Consider the following 21,100-nt stretch of genomic DNA (forward strand, 5'->3'; position numbering starts at 1 on the left):
GGTCAAGACAAAAGCAACTGTCTATTTTACTTGCTTATATAATTTGATCTGTGCACATTAGAAAGACTATTTTACTTTAACATTCCATTATCTGACATTACTGAAATCTACTCAGCATCTTTAAGACTACCAGCAGTGCATCTGTCATTTTCTCTTAACATTTAAAAAATTGATATTATCTTTAACAAAGTTTGGCTGAAACTAATAATATTCCTATTTTCCAGGCCCAGGTGATCCTGGGTATCTTAGTCAATACAGTTACTGCAGAACCAGCTCAGTACGGGTGGCCTGACTCATCTAGGTTAGCAGAGGGGAGAAATGGCAGAGCCCAAACTGGGAATTACCTTCTTGATTCCCCAGCAGTCAAAACAGCCAGATCCAAGCCCTCCTGGCTCTCTGCTTTGGGTTTTTGGTTCACTTGGGTTGAGTGAGTGACCACTATGGAGAAGTGGCTCTGGGTTACAGATCCAGAACTTTCACACAGCATTGAAGAATAGTTTCCTGGTCTATTTATGCCTCTTCTTTTCCTAGATGACTCCTGAAACACTTGGTTTGGAAGCATAAAAATAATTAAGTAAATACTGCCAACTTTACCCCATCTAGAAGTAATCTATTTTTCCTCTCAACAACCATCGCTCCTGACTTATGTGACATTTTGGACACCCATTAACTTGTATTGTTTTGTGTATTACTGTGTGCCTCATTCACAGAGCTAGCAAGCGTTCCATATGCACAACAGGCTCTCATTGATTGTTAAATAAATACCACAAACTGCTTTTATCATTTACCCCTTATCATGCAGTATATGTTGTTGACCTTATCATTAAATTGTCACTGTTTTTGAGATAATATACACATATACTCAAGGTTCATACTTTGTTCAGGTAGCCTGGTTGTTATTTACAATTTATAAGGAGTGTGTGCATTAGATATCTCTAAAACAGGTGGTCTAAACTACAGTGACAATGAAAGGAGGTAATAGTAGTTTTCCAGAATTCAAAAAAGAAAAGGTTAAATTCTTATAAATGAAATTCTTTCTGTTCACCTGAGACTCAAGTTTTATTCCCTGTTCTAGAGTGGATCACAGGGAGCATGATTAGGATGTGAAGACCAAACTTTTATAAACAATACTTAAATCCATGAATAAGACTAGCAGATCACTTAAAAGGAATAGCACAATATTTATGTTAATGCTTTTTAATTTTACTGTAACATAGTTGATTGTAGATATCTGTGAGGTACAGAGAAGGATATCATTACCTGTGTGCAATATGTGATGCTCAAATCATGTTAATGCTTTTTAGAAGAGAGAAAAATCATGAATCACATTTATGAAAGGAAAGAAGTTGATTTTTAAAAGGACTTATTTTTGGTTTTGAAATGTGTTTATAATCATATTTGAAAACATGATATTATACATAAATTTCAGACATATTAAAACACCTGATGTGGCTTGGTGGTTAGCTCAGCAGGCTAGAGGATGGTGTTGGTAACAAGGTCAAGGGTTTGGATAGCCATGCGGGCCAGCCGCCGAAACAAACAAAGACATCCGACGTAAGAGCTGCTCCATGCTATTAGTTCCTAGAGACCGCATCATCCTTTTCTCTATTAAACGTGAGTATCATCTTAAATTGAACTTTTATCTTCTTCTTGGCAGTAGATGTAAAAGGTGTTCTGGGTCCTGTGATTGTGCTAAAAAAGCAGGTAAAATCAGTGCCAATATGAAAACAAGATATTCTCTGAAGCTGCAGTGTGGATGACCATTTTGTTAAAAAAAAAAAAAAAAAAAAAAAAAACCTCTATAAAATCTGCTACTGATTTTTTTTTTTGCACTGGCCAGTATAGGGATTGAACGCTGGACCTTGGTGTTATCAGCCCCACACTCTAATCATCTAACTGGCCAGCCCTGATTTAAAGTGTTCAAATTTTTAATTGAAGTAATTTAATTTTAGAGATCACATTGGAATCATAAAAAGGAGTTACATTGAGGGTTCTATTTTTCTTATAGTCATGCTAACTTAAGGATTAAGAATCGGTCAAAGAGAATACCACTGACTTTTGAACAGGATGGAATTATAGCAGAACCAACACATGCATTAAGGAAAACTATTTTTAGTGAGTTACCTCTAAAAAAGAAACACCCTAAAATAGGAACTAAACCAAAAGGAATTATCTGAGTCAAAATAATTGTACTTAGAAACCTCATTTCATTTAATCAATGACACAATCTAAAAAGGTATGTTTATTTCACTTGTAAAATAATACTTGTAGTGATTAAATCTAATAATAAAGACTTAAAAGAGATGTTTTCCTTGATTAGTTAATAAACAGGCAGTTGGTTTTAAGGTACAACTGAAATAAAAATATAGCAATATAGAATCAGGCAAAGAGCATCCTTGTGATATACAAACACTTAGGTAAATTTGGAACTAGTTCTTTCCCTGTTGTGAAAAAATACTGATGTGCAGTTTGAAATTGTATATGCCTTACAAACTGGTAAGGTTAGGAATCAATAACTAATTTATTGTCATTTTCACTTTTTGTCGCCTTTGCAATCTCCTAGATATAGTTTTTATAGTACTTGTGGCCTGCGTTTTAGTTTCATATTCTTCTGTACTGGCTTGGGAATTCTCTCGTTCTTTGATCAGAGATGTAGTATAATGCCTTTTCAGTCCAAGATAATCTTTTGAACTGGTGGGAGTAGTCCTAGCGGATTCACTGACAGACAGAAATTGATTTTCTCCTGCTGAACCAGATAAAAGGGCTTGGGTATTTATCAATGCAAGTTCTTCGTCAGCTATTGAATTACTTTCCAAAAGAGAAATTTCACTGAATTTTTGAAGTGGAGTCATCTGAGGAGGATTCAATTCTCTTTTCTTCACAGGTGTTTCATATTTGGTGCCACAACTCCGTGGCGGCTGAAATGCCTTCTGTGCAGCCAGAGAAACAGATGTACACATGGGACTAACAGGTGGAGGCAAAGGCAGTCTACTCAAGAAATCCAAGGCTTTTCTTTTTTTGCAGTTTTTTGGGTCGTCAATCTCTTTCTCCCCTTTACAAGTCTTTGAAGTCATTTGGGCTGACTCAGGTGTGGAAACAGACCTCCCTTTTGGCGTACAAAGTGATAAAGAACTTTGATAATTTATCTCACTATTAGGAGAAGACATCTAATAAAAAACAAAAAGTAGCCTATCATAATTATGTACTAATATATAAAACAAAATCAAATTAACTTTTCATTAAAAATATTGAAACACAAATCCCACACACATTCTCACTCCTGTAACTGGTGACAGGTTAGATGATTTCAAGAGACATTCATATTATTATTCCTATTCCAGAAGGAAATAATTTTGCTTAAGAAGATATAAAAATGACATGAAAGGAAAGATGAAGAGTAATCATAGCACAGTAAATGACAAAAAAAAAAAAAAAAAAGGTAGGGAAAACCATTTATGCTTTAAGCTTTTCTTTTTATTATTAATAGGTTAAACGAAGATAAGCATTTTAAAAACCATTTTAAGAGCACACACGGCCTGGGTTCTAATAACTACTTTCCCAGCATTGTGACCTTAGGCAACTACTTAACCTCTCTCTATGCCATAGAATCCTCATCTGTAAAATGGGAATAATCGCTTTTATCTCATAGGGGTTTTGTGAGGATTAAACGAGTTAATATAGATACACTTAGCAAGCGTTAGCTATTTAAGAACCAGCCATTAGCCAATATTAAAGACTTGACTTGATTTGATTCTACTGTGATCAAATGAGCTAAACTGAGCTTAGAAATAACCCCAATTATATGGAATAGTTCTAGCAAAAAGAAACAGGCAAAAAAGGCTTTTCAATTACATGTATTTGGAATGCTAAAAATAAAAGCACCTGTTTGTAAAATTTTCCTCCCAAAGGGCTTTACATTCTTGCTTCAATAAGCAAGATATAATTTCCAAATAATGTATACCTACAGGAGCCACATAACAATTAACTACAGTTTCTAATTTTGTTTAATTACATTTTACCATGTTTACTACGTATACTCCAGAATATGCTGTTGCCTCCATATATAATATTTATATAAATTTACATTAACTTACCAGAAACTTATTTCCTGTACCAACGACTGTTTCAGCAATATGTAGCTCTGAAGCATAGTCTTTAGTTGGGGTAAACCACTTGGGATTATTTGCATTAAGTATATGCATAAGTTTGTTTTCTGCATCACTGAAAAATGTATCAACGTTCTAAGAAAATAAATTAGGAAAGCTGTTTTGTAAATTGCAAGCCCACACAATTATGAACACATTTTCAGAGGGAGTGTTTCCTTTAAAACCAGAAATAAAAATTCAGACCAGAACAAAAGAATGACACACCTAAAATTTGACAGCAACTGTCAAACATGACAATGCAAAGATGCAAGACCAACAGCAGTGATTTAGGGCATCTTAGTTGGAGGGAGAGAGGGGGAATGGTGGGGTGGGGGGGAAATGGTGGGGTGGGGGGGGAATAGGGTGAAAGAGAGGGGGGAGGGAGGGAGAGAGACAATCTGAAGGAAAGAGATGTAAGCAACCTCCCCTGCCATCTAGTTTAATCAGCAAGGTATCATATGATTTGGATTTGGAGATGGAAATTTGGGGCTCAAGTTCCAGCTCTATTTACTACCTAATAGCTGGAAGCCATTTAACATCTACTAACCTTAGGTTAGTAAAATCAGAGAACTGCCTCATTCATGACTGTTCCAAGAATTAACTGCAGTAATCTATAGGTTAAACTACATGAAACTGTTGTTTGAGAAATAACTGGTCAAATACCAGCAATTTCAAATGGTTTAACCTAATTCTCTTCAGTGGGATTAGTGAAGTTCTCTTGAACAGGTTTCACAGAAAACCTGGGATATAAATAGTAGGTTCCTTGTATGGGAGCAAAATAATGAATGAACTCCCATCCCCAATTTAGAAACTAGATAATATGCATAGTGAAAATAACACTCTGATTTAAGTCTGTAGGTAGAATATTAAGACAAACCTCCTTTAAACAGCTAGCTACTCTAATGCTATTAAAATATACTTTTATTTGCATGAATTTTGAATAACAAAAATAAGAGGCTCATCTTTTATGGATTCTTCATTAGTTACCAATTTATGAAATCCAAAATTTTATTGGGAGGCAGCATTGCACAGTAGTTAAGAGTTTGGGCTTTGCATTCAGATGGCCTAAGTATAAATCCTGGTTCTACTAACTTGGAGGGTAACCTAGGGCAAGCTACTTAACGTCACTGTTTCTCATGGATAAAATGGAAAAACAGTTCCCTACCTCATATGGTTAATGGGAGAATTAAATAAGACAGGCTAGAAGAAGGCTTGACATACAGTAAGCACTAAATAAACATCAGCTAATATTATTATGTGATGTATGTGTAGATTTAAGCATAAAATGCATATATGATCTAGAGAAAATAATTTTAGTGTCTCCTATTTGGGATTAATTCAAATCAAAGAGGTATAAATCGTACCTTATACTAGATATGGAGTTTAAGTGTAAACTTGTAGTCTACGTGTTATTAACAAATCACATCGCCAACTGCTATGAACCAGAGGTAACTCATATTATTCTTGCTACCCATTTTCAGTTTGCCTACATGGTCTGTGTCTCTGAATATTCTCACAATTTCTCTTAACTCGTTTCCCTTCAATCACTGTTTTCTCCCTGGTAGCTGTCATTCCTCCATTCTGCCATCTCCTAGGTTCACGGGCAATTACAATATGATGAAACTTCATCTTTTATGACACATACATACTCCCTCAACTATTCATTTGCATAAAAGCCACTCCTTGATATTTGACTGTCAAAACAGGAAAATACTAAAATGTGTGGTAATGCTGAAAAGTAATTTTACCTCAATAGTATTTTTCATTTTGTTGAATGTCTCTTGAAGGTGGCCCTCTTTTGGACTGGCAGAAAACATAGAAAAGTCTCCAGCAAATAAAGTAGGAATTCCTGATTTGGATTCTGGTTGCCACTGGAGATTGCTTGCAGCAATTAACATTTGAGGTTTTATAATGTCCTCATTAAGATCTATCCAAAACTTTATTGCCAACAAATTAAGGCATTCATCTGACAAATAGACCAAAGGAGCAAACCCTAGAAAGAAGAAGAAGAAGAAAAAAAGAATGTCATCATTATCTATGTATTAGATAAATTTAAAAATGCAAGGAACCTCTAAAATGGTCATTTATTTTGGTTTATGCTCATGGTAAAAACAAATCAAGACAGCTGAATTTAGAGAAAGCTCAGGAATTCCAAAATGACATATTGCTTATTGTGCTAAAATTTCAATGCCACTACGAGAACACATTTTGTTAACCAAGGCCATGGGGAAGCAGGTATATTCATACATTGCTGGTAGGAGTACACATGTGTGAAAATCCTTCTGGAGAAAAATTTGGCAATACCTGGCAAAGCTACATAAGCACTTAGCTTTCCACCCAGCAATCCCACTTCTAGTACTCCACTCTGAAGACAGATCTCCAATAATAGTGAAATATTTATGAGTAAGATTCATGAATACATCCGAGAACAAGGTTATTCAATGAAGCACTGTTTGTAATTATATCGGAAGCAAGCAATACAAGTAAAATATTAGCTCATACACAGGAGAGTAGTTGGTGCATCCATACAATGGTATACTACACAGCTGTAAAGGAGAATGAGGAAGGTCTCTGTGAACTGATTTCCAGGACACGATGTTAAGTTACAGAAAAACACGAAAGGCTAGAGTTTGTTACCCTTCTTATAAGGAAGATGGGGATATAAGAAAATACACATGTATGTGATCATTTGAGCAAAACAAATACAGAAAGGATAAACCAGAAACTAAAGGGACAGGGTGTGGGTGGGTGAAAAAGGGAGGACTAGGATCGAGGTAGCAGAGATGAGGAGGAAGTAACACTTCTCTGCATATATCATTTTGTACAGCTCTGTCTCTTAGAACCAGTGACATTTCACACCCCTTCACATATCCCCCCAAAGAAAACCAACCAGACATGAGGGAATCCAAAACGGCATACAAACATTTCCCAGCTCAGACTGCTAAAGGAACGATGCCCCCCTAGTAATGAGCACCCCTAGCAACCAGATCTTGCTTCTAAATACCATTTTCTACTAAAAACGGAACCAAGGGTCCTTGGAGAAATGGTTGATTCCAGGACTGGGGCAGGGAACATACAAGGTGAACCTGGATATCTTGTGATGCCAAAAAGTAAGGAAGTGCACAGAAAACAAAAGACAGGTTGTTGAAAGAAAATAGGGGTCAATCTGAAAAAGCTCCTAATGGTGAAAGCTGAAACAATTTGAGCAACAAAATAACGAAGGTACTACATTTTAACCTGTAGAATAAAATATTCATAAGTCCATAATGACATAAACAATTGAATAAATAAATTGGGGGAAAGGGACAGCTTTTCCTTACAGAATTCCAATGAATTCTAAGTAATGTAGAAGAGGAAAAAAAGAAATCATTAGGCAAATACTACCTTTTTACTATTTCGTTGCAGACAAAATAAATTGATGGATGCTAAAATTAATAGGTGAACGTTTCAGGTGAAATAGGATTTGCAGTCTCAAAGAATCTCTGCCAAGATATTTACTAACTACCAAGGGAAAGGTAGTTACTCTATAGGGGAAGAAACCTGGCAGACATCATCTTAATCAAGTGGTCAAGGTTACCCTTGATACAATATATAGAGGACACAACATTATATCAGTGGTAATCTTGCCAAAAATGCATAACTTCATTCTAGTTATAAGAAAGCATCAGACAAACCCAAACTGAGGGAAGTGCCACAAAATAATTGACCAGTCTATTTTAAAGTATCATAATCAAGAAAAACAAGAGAAGACTGTGGAATTGTTAAAGATTGGAGGAGCCTACAGAGAAATAATGACTAAATGCAATGTGGGATCCTGCTTAGGATCTTGGAACAGAAGAAGGAAAACGGTGTAAAAAACTTCAAATTCACAAATCCAGATAAATCTACAGTATAGGTAATAACATCATACCAATGATAACTTCCTGATTCTAATTGTACTACAGTCAGCAAGATGTTAAACATTAGGGGAAGCTGGGTGAGAAATATTTAGAAACTGTACTATATTTGCAACTTTTCTAAAGGTCTGAAGTTAGTCCGAGATAAAAACTTATAAAATTCCAAAAATGGGTAGGGGCCACTGGATAAGCCAGAATAGGACTGAGGGCAGAAAAGCTAGGGTTGATCTAAATGCACCAAGAATTCAATCCTGCAAGAAATTATAAGTTTCTTCTTTCTGTTACTTAGGATTTTGTGTACCTTATAAACGATTGGAATGGAAGAGTTGTTATTCTCAGATAATTTGTTTATCCTGTTACAAATGATGGTTCATCCTTTCATTTTTCAGCTTACAAGTTGTTGAGCTCTTTTACCTGCCCATAATCCTGCTGACTGGGCCAATTGTTGAGCTAGGGCTGGGTCTGTAGCTCACAGACCCCTGAAGCCTGTTGTCCACACTGGGTCACAAACCCTTCACACGCCGGGCTGGGTCACCAGACCCCTCACACACAGGTCTATGAGCTAGATAACTGGCAAACAGGTCCCTGGAAGCCATAGGTTCGAAAGCATGGCCATGCGGGACGGATGACCAAGGCAGTTAATGCCAGCCAAGTGGTGGTGCCACACATGCGCACTAACTCCACCCACACACACCTTCCTTACAAAGAATGAGCCGTACCACCCCCAACCAGACCTAAGGCGAGGGGGCCTGATTATTCTATTTTCCCAACACAAGTAGATTTAATAGATCTTAATTTTAAATACTGAATAATGCTTTTAAAGAAATTATAAGTTTCCCATGTACGTTCAATTTTCTAATTTTGGAATTTGCCTCTAATTATATTCCAAACTTGATTACAGTACTGCCCTTCTCCCAAATGTCCTTTAAAATATCAAGTTTTCCCCCCAATTATAAAAGTAAGACTTAAAAACATTTAGAATAATGCAAAAAATAAAAAATGAACTTCAGTGTAGTCTCATTTCATTTTTTTCATAAGTAGAGGTTTCATATCTGGATCAAATTACATTGAAAGAAATGGAAGCCTTACTTATTTCTCTAATTACCATGCAGCGTGTAAGAATGGTAACTGGAAGAATTAACATAAAATTTTTGGAATGTTGGCACTAAATAAATCTGAAAATAAAAGGATAAGAAAATTATTTTGCAGCTTTCTAAGTCTGGAGGTCCAAATGGGGCAGATAACTTCCTTCTGCCCTAAAAACATTCAGCTTCAAATCTTGTGTTATCAGACTCTATCATAAACTACTTCTCCTTGCTGCAGGCATTTACTGCCCAGGGTCACTCACTTCCTTTTGTTACTTCAAGATTTTAACTTATAACTCACTGTCACTCTGTCATCACTATGGCCATGTTTCTTGGTGATTTCAATATCCTCATAGGTAGTCCTTCCAACACCCTGGGCTTCCAGGTTCCTTGCTTTTTTCTCTTTGAATGATCATATCTTGCATTTTCTGTCAGTTACTCACTCCAATGGACATACCCAAGATTTTGTTATTTCCAATAACGTCATCCCCTCCAGAATATGTTACAAGTATCTCATCCTCTCATTTTTCAACCACTACCTATGTTCTTTCCAGTTTAGAACCCTAACTCAAACAATCGTCCGCCCCATGGGACCTACATTTTTCTTAGCTCCTGTTCACTGTTCCTCATTCCTCCACTGCCCATTCTTTGCTCTATATCACACTTAAAGCCCAAAGTGAATTACTAAAACCCTTCCTTTGCATATACCCCCCAAATTCTTTACTCTTCTAGCTTCGTATTATTCACCTGGCCGAACTACAACCCTGGCTAAGTCTCACTTTCCAACTATTTTATGCCTGCATCATCACAGCTGAACATGGCTGGAAAAATATCACAACTATAATACATTTGTTTTACATTCATGAATGTTAAACTCCAGTAGGCCCTAGCAGTCAGAGTGGATTTACCTAGTCCACTCACTCCAACACTTTCTTGGATGATTATTTCATGCCTTTCTACTCTTCTCAAACCTTCAATACCTTTTCCTCCATTCTGACCCTCAGTTGATGATTTAGTTTCCTATTTCAGCAAGGAAATACAGGCAATCAGAAGGGGTCTGCCACAAGTTTCCACTTCTATATCAACTCTCCCACTTGCATCTGTACTTACTTACTTTACCCTTTTTCCCACTGTAACAATGGATGAACTGTCTTGGCTCCTAGCCAAGGCCAATCTCATCACAGAGCCACCAGACACCATCCCCACATGGTGAATGAGAACAGTGCTCCACCATTGCCCCCCTTTTCTTCGATTATTGATATTTACCCTCTTTACTGGCTCTTTCTCATCAGCATACGGTATCTCATCAGTATACTATTAGCATTTTTGTTTGAAAAAAACCAATATTTTTTTGATCCCAATTTTCCTTCTAGTTACTGCTTCATTTCTCTTCTTGCCTGAAAGCAAAACATCTTTGACATGCCTGCATTCGCGTCTGTACTCCTCTCCCTCCGTTTCCCTCACCCCACACTGCAATCAGTTGTTCTTTCCCACCACTCCACAAAAGGCTTCCTCCACGGGCTGGTGCTAAAGCCAATAATCAGTTATTAGTCCTCACCTTACTATAAATGCTATCAAATAGCACTTAACAGACTTAACCGCTCTCAGCATTTGGAATTCCTTTTTCCTCTCAGCTTTCAGCATATCTCACTCTCATCAGCAGTCCTCCCACCTTTCTGGCTACTCCTGTTTCTTTCACAGGTTCCTTTATATCTCCCTGGCTTCTAAGTATTAAAGTGCTTGAATTAGGCCTTGGATCCCTTCTCTAGCTACTCCCACAAACACAGTGACCTCATCCAATCTATGGCTTTAAATGTCATCTGTGTGTTGATGACTTCCAAATTTATATCTTCGGCCCAGACCATTCCCCTGAACAGACTCCTATATAACCAACTGTCAAGTAGACATTTCTATTTAGAGGTCTAATAAGCACTGAAAGTTAACTCTTCAAAACTGAGTTCTTGACCTTCCTCACATAGCTACTTTTCTTACAACTCCATTTTTCCAGAAGCTCAGACTGTCCCTCACTGTACCTCTACCTTCAGAATAGAACCAGATTCTGAGGTTCCAGTCAAGACGGCTAAATAGACGGTCCACAGCATCACTTTCTCCCACAAATTAACAAATTTACAACTATAAAAATGTAAAATCAGCCAAGCTGGGGGCTGCTGGAGCTCAGGGGAAGAGGAGGAGAGACCTACGGAGCTCATAAAGGTGGGAGAAACCACAATGAGAGAAAGAAAAATCTGCCCTGAGCATTCCAGGCCACAGCTGCGTTAAGCCTCGAGCTGTTGACTGCGTGGAGCAGGAGCTGGCAGTTGCCGCAGCTGTGCCCTTCAGATGGAGTTACTTGGAGGAGGCAGGGGAGAAGGGGGCCTTGGTGGCTCCCAGGACAGCAAGACCACTAACAGTGTTCCTCTGGACCCATGCAGGAGCGAGGAGCCAGAACAGCTTAACAAGGGGAGCCATTCAGAGGCTGGTGAGTCATCACAAGGGACTGGTGCAAGGCCTGTCCCATGGGAAGTGTTTGGAGCACGGGAGGTGGGGAAGACAGGCCCACCGGGAGAAACTGGGACACAGCAAGGACAGCCGATCTGCCCCCCAATCAGCACAGGACCACTCAGAGGAGACTGGTCAGGAATGCAGAATAGCATAGGGTGCAGTTTGATGAAAAACTCAGGTCCAGATCAGAGTTTCTACACAACCCAGGTGCACCAGGTCTCTGGAGAGCCAGAAGTACCTATAAGGTCAACCATTAAACCAGGAGATGCACAAAAAGCCTTCCCTAGGGAAACAGTAGCAAAGCAGCAATTTAGCTCAACCACAGAGCTCAAGTACTGGTTCCTACAGGAAGTTCCCCTGTTTTAGAAGTAAGCAAAGGACAAAAAATTAGTTCCAGCCCAGGCACACCACCAGCACTGTGGGGCCCACCAGGGGACATGAGTCACAGAGCCGGGGACTGGACCCCTGCCCACAACCACTCACACCACCAGCACCTCAGGGCCCTCCCGGGAACACAAGGCTTGGAGCCTGGGATTGGATCCCCCTCCCACAACCAGGCACACAAGCCAGCACCTCAGGGCCTGCCTGGGGACCTGAGGCATGGAGAAGACTGGACCCCCCCTCCCACAACCAGGCACACAGCTCCAGCACCTCGGCACCCACCCGAGGACCCAAGGCATGGAGTCGAGGACTGGAGGCCCCTCCCACAACCAGGCACACTGGCGCCAGTGCCTGGGAGCCCACCTGGAAACCCAAGGCATGGATCCAGGGACCGGACCCCCTTCCCACAACCAGGCACAGTGCACCAGCCCCTTGGGGCCCACTTGGAGACCTGAGGATGGAGCCAGGGACTGGACGCTCCCCACAATCAGGCACACCACCAGCACAGAGGAGCATGCCAAGAACATCACCTCCATGTGGGTGGCCCACCACAATAACTACAGCTGCTGCGAAAGCAGCTGGATACCACAACCACCAAGCAGAAGGTCCACTAGCCACTGGAGTGCATTGACACAAGGAGAGTCACCAGCAGAGATAAAGAAAAGAAGAGGATGTCTCTCTTCACAAAGCCTATTCCAGAGTGACAGAAGAAGCATCTGCTCTATGATAACATTGGGGGACCTGATCACACCTCTCAGCATTGGACAGACCATCCAGGCAACAAATCAACAGAGTAACCATTACTCTTTCAGAAGGAGAGAAGGAATCTAGGGTAATTAGAGGGGGGAGGGAGAGGGGGATGGGGAGAGATTGGACAGGGGGCATAAAGAATAATTATGATTTGTAACAATATAGTAATAAAGATTTGGTCAACATATCTCAATGTTGAACCAAAAAAATATGTATAATCAATTTTGATTCAATAAAAACTAAACACACACCCACCCACCCACCCACCCACCCACCCACCCACCCAGAATCTGACTGCTCTTGCCACTTCCACTGCTTTTGTCTGGTTCATCATTACCTTTCACCTAATTCTGCAGTTGCCTTCAACTGGTTTCCCTGTTTGTACCCTCGCGCCCCCTACAGCCTATTCTCAACATAACAGCCTGAGCGATCCTGTGAAACCCTGTCAGAACGAGTCACTACTGTACTTGAAACCTTCCTGTGATTTCCCCTTACTCTCAGTAAAAGGGAAAGCTCACACAGGTAGCACCCCCACGTGAGCTGGTCCTTTGCTGCCTCTCTTCCCGGCTGGTACCACTCACTCTGGCCTTTGCATGATCCTGCTGCACCGTGGTCTTTGTACTTGCCTGGAACATCCACACGCTCGCTCCCTCCACTCCTTCAAGTTTCACTCAAATGTCAACCTTTCCGTGAGGTCCAACCTCGCCTCTCTATCTAAAATTACATCCTTCTTTCTTCCCCCTGACACTACCCACCCCCCCTTCCCTACTTAATTTTTCTCTTTAGCACTAATTACATATATTACTTATTTTGTTTGTGATCTCTCTCTCCACCGTATGTGAGCTCCATGAGGGCAGGAATTCTTGTCTGTTTTGTTCATTGCTATGCATCCAGCACTTACAACAGTGCCTGGCACATAACAATCGTTCAATAAATACTGGCTGAATAAATGAATGAATGTAAAATGTGTAGAGAGAGTCACCCAAGTATGACCAAGATCAAATGGAATGGTATGGCTACAATGTAGCATGTTAACAAAGTACAGACAAAGAAAAACCAACAAAGCACTAAAACACAACTAACCAGACTAAACACATTTAAAAAAAAAAGAGAGAGAAAAGAGCACACCAAAGGACAAAAAGCATAACCCATAAGAAAAAAAGAATAGAAGAAAATTCCTAAACTCTTCACAACTGATTCATGCTACTGAACTTATTGATAAGAACATATATTCAGGAAAATAAAGCTTGAATATGAGATAATAAATAGTCCTGTAAGATGAAAAGAAGATTGCAGGACCAAAGAAATAAATTGAGAATAGCAATATATCATCACAATGAGACAGATACAAGCATTAGATATGCAAGGAATGAAACATATATCACAGAAAATAAAATTAAGGACATAAAGGCTGGATTTAATCATGGTGAAAGAAGATGGAAAAGACAGAAATAGAAGCAATCAGAGAAGAGACAAAAACCAAAATAAAAATAATCTAACATGAGGCTAACTGGTATTCCTGAAGCAGAGATCCCTATAAGCCGGACAGCAGATATGTGCAAAGATACAAAATTTTCCTGAAGTAAGGTAAGCACTGCATCTGCAGATTAAAAGAGCAGCTCATGTTCTGGGAGAATTATATACAGAATGCTTATACTAAGACATAGCTTAGTTAAACTTTTGTATTTCAAAATGTAATTCTTCTTCAGACATCCAGACATAAAAATAAAGTCAACAAAAGGGGAGAAAATCAGGCTAGTCACCAACTGTTCAATGGCAAAAGAGCAATATCTACAATGTTCTGAGGGAAGGGAAAAAGCATGACCCCATAATATCATATGCTAAATATTACATGCATATTATTATCTAGCTAAAACACAGTCTCAGAATTAAGGCAGCAGGTTCACATTTCTAACATGTGAGGATCTCACAGATTATAGTACACGTGAAGGCTTCTCAAAAAGAAGACCGATAATAAGCTTTAGCGAAAGAACTGAGGAAGGGAAAAACCATGAGACCGGCAGTTGGTAAACAAGGAATCCACCGAATATTTGAGACACAATCCTGCATCACACAGTTTTGAGAGGTGGGGATACAGCAATAACGAAGTCCCTGCCCTTATAGAGCTTATATTCTAGAAGAGGGAGAAAAACAGACAAGTACAAACTGTTAGGTTCTGAGTATGATGGAGAAAAATGAAGCAAAGTAAAGGGGAGAGTGCTGGGCTGGGGAGCTGAGGGGACTGCTCTTTTATGAAGGGCGGTCAGAGAAGGGCCTCTCACAAGGTTGCATTTGACCAGAGACTTGAAGGAGACATGAAAGCCAGCCATGTGGCTGTCTGGGGAAAATGTTTCTGGGAGAGGGAGCTGTGAACACACAGGCTCTGAGATGAAACAGCACGGAAGGTGTCAGTATGGCTGAAGTGCGATGGGAGGGAGGGAGTACTAGAAGAGGAGGTTGAGGTGCCTGGCACAGTATAAACAGTCAATAAATGGAAGGCTCTGTGCTTAAGTAGAGATCTAAGCTGGGCCTTGACACCAGTAGAGTACTTAGGGAGACAAGAGAGTATGGCTTTATAGATAAAATATATGGAGACAAGAATGTGTCATGTTATACTTAAGAATAAAATAAAGATAAATTTGGCTAAGATGTTGGGGAGTAGTAAAAGCTGAAGATGTTGAAGGTTTGAATGCTCAGCTAACTGAAAAGGTAGATTATAATTATTTGTCTAATAATTACTAATATGCTGCAAAAACTTTTTTTTAAAAACAGTTTCTTTCAAATTACGTAGCACAGAATGGGATGTAAGTTGTTACCTTGAAATAATGTAAAATTCTTCTTCATTAAGAATCAGAGGTTAAATCACTGCTTAGCAAATTTGACAATTGGTAGCTTCAAGTAATCATAAGGAAGACAAATTTTAAAAGACAATGTTTCTCAAAAGAATCGATAAAAAGCTACGATTAAATACATTATGCATTACCTATTTTTTTCACAACAGAAACTACAAATCCTATTAGGTCCACCTCAGAACAAGGTGGCTGAAAGTCGGGATCTAATAATCTGTTGAAGTGAAGGGGCTCCCTTGGCTGGTAAACCTGGAATAAGATTTCATCTGAAGCCTACAGAAAACAAAACAAAACAAGTATTCAGTATATGGAGATTCTATAAACTAGTAAGAACTTATCAAAATTGAAAAACTAATGAAAGGTTTGTACCGGTAGTTGTTGATATTGAGTTTTTCTTGTTGCTGATAACTGTATGTTAGCTCTTCCAGATTTACTTTTAGATTTTGATGTTGCAAGATGATAGATTCTGTATCTCTTTCCCTCTGTCAACAGGGAATATAGATCTGATGATGGATGCCAGATACTCAACATAACTGCTTAGAGAAAAATGGAAAATACACAATAAGAACTAAAAATCAAAATTCTCATGTAGGGGCCGGCCCGTGGCTCACTCGGGAGAGGGCGGTGCTGATAACACCAAGGCCCCGGGTTCGGATCCCATATACGGATGGCCGGTTTGCTCACTGGCTGAGCGTGGTGCTAACAACACCAAGTCAAGGGTTAAGATCCCCTTACCGGTCATCTTTAAAAAAAAAAAAAAAAAAAATTCTCATGTAAAAAAATACAGATAACAAAAAGAATACAGATAACAATAAAAATTATAGCATCACTTTGTAGGCACTAATAGCCCGTTTTGCTCCTCTGCTGCACTCTAACTTATGCATTTGTAATCATTTTATTAATAAGATCTTTTTTAACTTAACAAAACTGATAAAAACAAAGAATTTGTACACTGACCTGAATCTTTTTCTTTTTTCTCATAGCTTATAATACGCAACTTCCACACAGTTGTAACATCCCTCGATAGACCTTGTTCTGCAGACTCCATGGCCTTCCTGAATTCCAACTGGATCTGTGCTTGTTTCTTATCATTCAACATTTGTCTGTGTTTATTCAAGGCTCTTAACTGCTCTTCACTGAAGTAACCCTGTGACCATTTAAAATATGGGAATAAAGAGCAAACCAAACAAAAAGTCCCGTTTGTAACTGGATCACTTTAAATGGGAATAAAATACAACAGAAATAAGTTCATTTTAAGGGTATGGATTAATGTATTCAGTTTATCACATGATATTCTCAGGTGCCTCAAAATGCTTCCTAATCCTTGTGAAAAATTTCCCTAGGACAATTATAAATGTGCTCTAATAATCATCACTGTCTACATTATAAATGGCTAACTTTCTGAGAAATGGATCTATGTGTGGTAAACGTATGAATTAATTTAATCCTCACAATAATTCTATGAGGTAGGTACTATTATCGTTTCCATGTTATAGATGATGAAACTGAGGTGCAGAGAAAATAAATACCTTCCACAGACCATGCTGGTAGAGGCTGGCTTAAGAACCCTCATCTCAGCCCCTGCAGTATAATTTCATCAACTCTTCGGAACCGCGGGTGTAATGTGCCAAATGCACTTCCATCTTTGCCTGTGTACTTCTCTCCCACTCACTTCAGCAAATTCCTGCCTGCACCTCTTGGGAATCTTATCCAGTGTAACACAGATAAATGAATTAAGAAATAAACAAATAAAACAAAATAGGAAATGGAATCTAGAGAGACAACATACTAGACTGCTGCTGCCTTATACATCTTAATGTCCTAATCTTTACTGGGAAGGGAGACTATTAAATCTCTGTACCCTACAAAGGTCTTTCTAAATATGCAGACAGTGTTTAATTTAAACATGAGTTTTTTTTAAACCAGTGATTTCAGAAGACCTATAACATTCAACATCGTCAGTAAAAAAAAATTTTTTTTAAAAGGGTTATTTTAGAAATTGATGGCTATTTTCCCCTCCCAGAATTATAGTGATAATTTTATCTAAGTCAAATCTCATAGAATCATATTCACTTAGAGCTTTTGAGATAACCTACTCTTAGGTTTTCCCTTGATAGAAGGTGGGAATGAGGCCCTCAGATAAATCACCTGTCCAGCTACAGAGTGGCAGGGCCAGGTCTAGAACTTCAGTTCTCCAACTCTCATTCTGCCCCTTTATTTCTTTCTTGTATTAATATCAGTGCGTTCTTTAAAAGGAAACCAGACTAATAAAAATTTTGCTAAATTTTGTGATGAAATTAAAACTATCTTCAAGATGATTCATAGAATGTACAAGCTTCAACAAATGTAATAATATTAGAGAGACAGAGGCAAATAAAATAAGTTTTCAGGAAAGCATAATAATAAAACTTTCACTTATAGACTTGTAAAGAATACTTACTGGCTTTAAAACTGGACTCACTTTTTACAGGAAGAACCTAAGTTGTAACATTTGAGAACATGGGGAATTCTACTCAGAATAGCACTGCTCGACTCCTGGTCAAGATGGCGGAATAGATGGTCTCCAACGTCACTCTCTCCCACAAATCAACCAATTTATAACTATAAAAAAGCAATGACAGGCAAGCTGGGGATGCTAGAGCTCAGGGGAAGAGGAGGGGAGACCTACAGAGTGTATGAAGGCAGGAGAAGCCACAATGAGAGAAAGAAAAAACCACTCTGTTTTGAGATCCAGCCACTTCCAGGCTGGAGCTGCTGAGAGCACGGTGCAGGAACTGACAAAAGCCGCAGCTATGCCCTTCCTATGAAGTTGCTTGGAGGCGGCAAGGGAAGAGGGCCCTGGTGGCCCCCAGGCCAACAAGACCACTAATAGGGTTCCTGTGGACCCACATAGAAGCAAGAAGCCACAACAAATGAAAAAAAGTGAGCCATTCAGAGGCCAGTGAGTCATCGCAAGGGACCACCACATGGTCTGTCACATGGGAAGTGTTTACAGCACAGGTGGTGGGGGAGACGGGCCCACCAGGGGAACACTGAGGCATAGCAAGGACAGCTGATCTGTACCCCAATCAGCGAAGGACTACTCAGAGGAGACTGGTCAGGAATACAGAACTGCATGGGGTGTAGTTTGATGAGAACACTCAGGCCTAGACCAGAGTTTCTACACAGCCCAGGTGCACTGGATCTCTTGAGAGCTGGAAGTACCTATAAAGTCCGCCATTAAAACCTGTGCTGCACAAAAAGCCTTCCCTAGGGAAGCAGCAGCAAAGCAGCAATTAAGCTAAACCACACAGCTCAAGTACTGGTCCCCACAGGAAGTTCCCCCATTTTAGAAATAGGCAAAGGACAACAAATTAGTTCCAGTTCAGAGTTTAAGTGGTGGGAACAGCAAATAATCCAAAACAGAATTGAAAGAAAAAACAAAGTACCTGCAACCAGAGACAAAGTTTCATATTAACTAGTAAAGGTCTCACTTCACCAAAGAACACCTATAACACCTAGAAAGACTGGAAGTCCCCTGGGCTACCAAGCCAGAAAGGGGGGAGGGCCAGGGGCCTCAGCAATGCCCCCGACACCCCCAGCCAATCCCGAGGGTGGGGGATGAGGCCCCCCAACACACACAGCCAGCCCAGTGGCGACCACCAAGCTGCTGCAGGGAGCACCCTGGGCTCTACCGAGCTGGGGCAGTGGGGGGCCAAGGGCTTCGGCCACGTGTCTCCCAACATGCGCAAACAGCCCAGCGACGATCACCAAGCTGCAGCAAGAAGGGCCCTGGGCTCTCCCAAGCCGGGGTGGTGGGGGCCTCAGGACTCGGCCATGCCACCCTGACAAGGGCAAACAGCTCAGCGACGACCACCAAGCTGCAACAAGAAGGGCCCTGGGTTCCCGAGCTGGGATGGTTGGGGGGGTGATGGCTTTTGCCACACCCCCCTGGCATCTGTACACAGCCTGGCAATGACCAAGCCACCACTGAAAGCCCCCCGATCTCCCCTGTGGGAATGTGGGGGGGTACCACAGGCTTCAATCCCACCCCTCCTCCTTCCTCCTTCTTCCATACTATTTCCTTCCTCTTTCCCCCTTCCCCTCCCTCCCGACTGCTCCACAACAACATCCTAGAATGTAAAAAATAATAATAAAATTTTAAAAAAGCACTGCTCATATTACTGATGAAGTATTATTTTGAAGCACCACTATTTAAGAAAGTTAAAGCTATATTCACAAGATTTATTAAGTCATCAAGTACATGAAATTAATCTATAAACAATCCATAGTTTTCCTAAAGTATTTTCCTCTTCCTCCCTATCCTATAAACTAATCCTAGAATTTGCATTAATTATTCTTCAGTTTTGGGGGGGCAGCTGGCTGGTATAGGATATTAATTATTTTATCCAGAAGTCTAAAAATTCATTTTATGAGCTAGCTTATCTTAATATATAAAATGATGTTCTAATAACAGTAACTTACATTTATATGGAACTTTTACATGCATTATCTAATTTGATCTTAAAACAATGTATTTTATACCCATTTTATAGCTATTTGATTCCCATTTGCTTAGCTCATAAATGGTAGAGCCATGATTCTAAAGCCTATGCTATTCCTAATATGGTTTACTGAAACTTCTGAAACTTTTCTTCCTAAGTACCTGTTAAGGTAAAAGATTATGAAATAAACTCTGAGTAGTACCTGAGAAAGAGATGGGAACATGGAAATTAAGACATTATTTTTAAGATAAAACAAGTATCTTCAAAGTACACAACCTCTGCCTGCATTTTAAAGCACATTTATTTAATATATAAAATTCTTGAACTCTCCCACCCTTCACTTGCTATAGAATTGAAAATGTACCACACTGGTTTTGGCATATCACTGAGGACCCCAGAACTGTACACATCCCCTTTGAGAAATGTGGCATTTCGATATATTGCATCCTGTAATGGTGAGAGTTAATACAGCTTCCCATGTTAAAGGATGAAGATCAAGGCACATTATATGCCCTCTTACTCTCTCTCTCACCTCAAGGTAACCTGGGTCTGGTGCATTCTTCACTGCTTCGTAAAGCTCTGCACCATCTTGCAGAGCACGAACTTGCTGTCTTGTTAATGCACGTGATGGTATATGTTGTTTTGTTGTGTTTTCTAGGGGAAAAAAAAATCACTAATTAGCTAAACCACAAATTTAAGAAAAATGAAAATTAGAGAACCAAGCAAAAAACAGACAAAGAAGGGAGATTAAAAAATAAGAATCCGGGCCGACCCCATGGCTCACTCGGGAGAGTGCGGCGCTGGGAGCGCAGCGGCGTTCCCGCCGCGGGTTCGGATCCTATATAGGGATGGCCGGTGTGCTCACTGGCTGAGCGCCGTCACAAAAAAAGGACAAAAAAAAAAAAAAAAGAATCCATTTATCTGCTAAAAGTTTTCTAAGAAAATTTGAAACTGGTGTTCTCGTGGTTAAAAAAAAGTCACACGCAAAGTTTCCTAAACTTGTAAATT

The 21,100-nt window shown here is 39.7% G+C and overlaps 1 protein-coding gene across 1 annotated transcript in view; it reads right to left on the minus strand.

Annotated features, from left to right (window-relative positions):
- Positions 1–2,516: 2,516 nt before the first annotated feature.
- Positions 2,517–21,100, minus strand: part of BRCA2 (BRCA2 DNA repair associated) — a 70,375-nt gene continuing 51,791 nt past the window's right edge. Inside the window, exons 21-27 of the mRNA XM_063101548.1 lie at positions 20,625–20,746; positions 16,566–16,755; positions 15,978–16,090; positions 15,743–15,881; positions 5,894–6,138; positions 4,095–4,241; positions 2,517–3,167 (exon numbers count right to left, since the gene is read on the minus strand). Of these exons, the coding sequence (XP_062957618.1) occupies positions 2,517–3,167; positions 4,095–4,241; positions 5,894–6,138; positions 15,743–15,881; positions 15,978–16,090; positions 16,566–16,755; positions 20,625–20,746 (1,607 nt within the window). The remainder of the gene's footprint in view (positions 3,168–4,094; positions 4,242–5,893; positions 6,139–15,742; positions 15,882–15,977; positions 16,091–16,565; positions 16,756–20,624; positions 20,747–21,100) is intronic.

The sequence above is a fragment of the Cynocephalus volans genome, chromosome 7 (assembly GCF_027409185.1).
Source record: "Cynocephalus volans isolate mCynVol1 chromosome 7, mCynVol1.pri, whole genome shotgun sequence".
Lineage (NCBI taxonomy): Eukaryota > Metazoa > Chordata > Mammalia > Dermoptera > Cynocephalidae > Cynocephalus > Cynocephalus volans.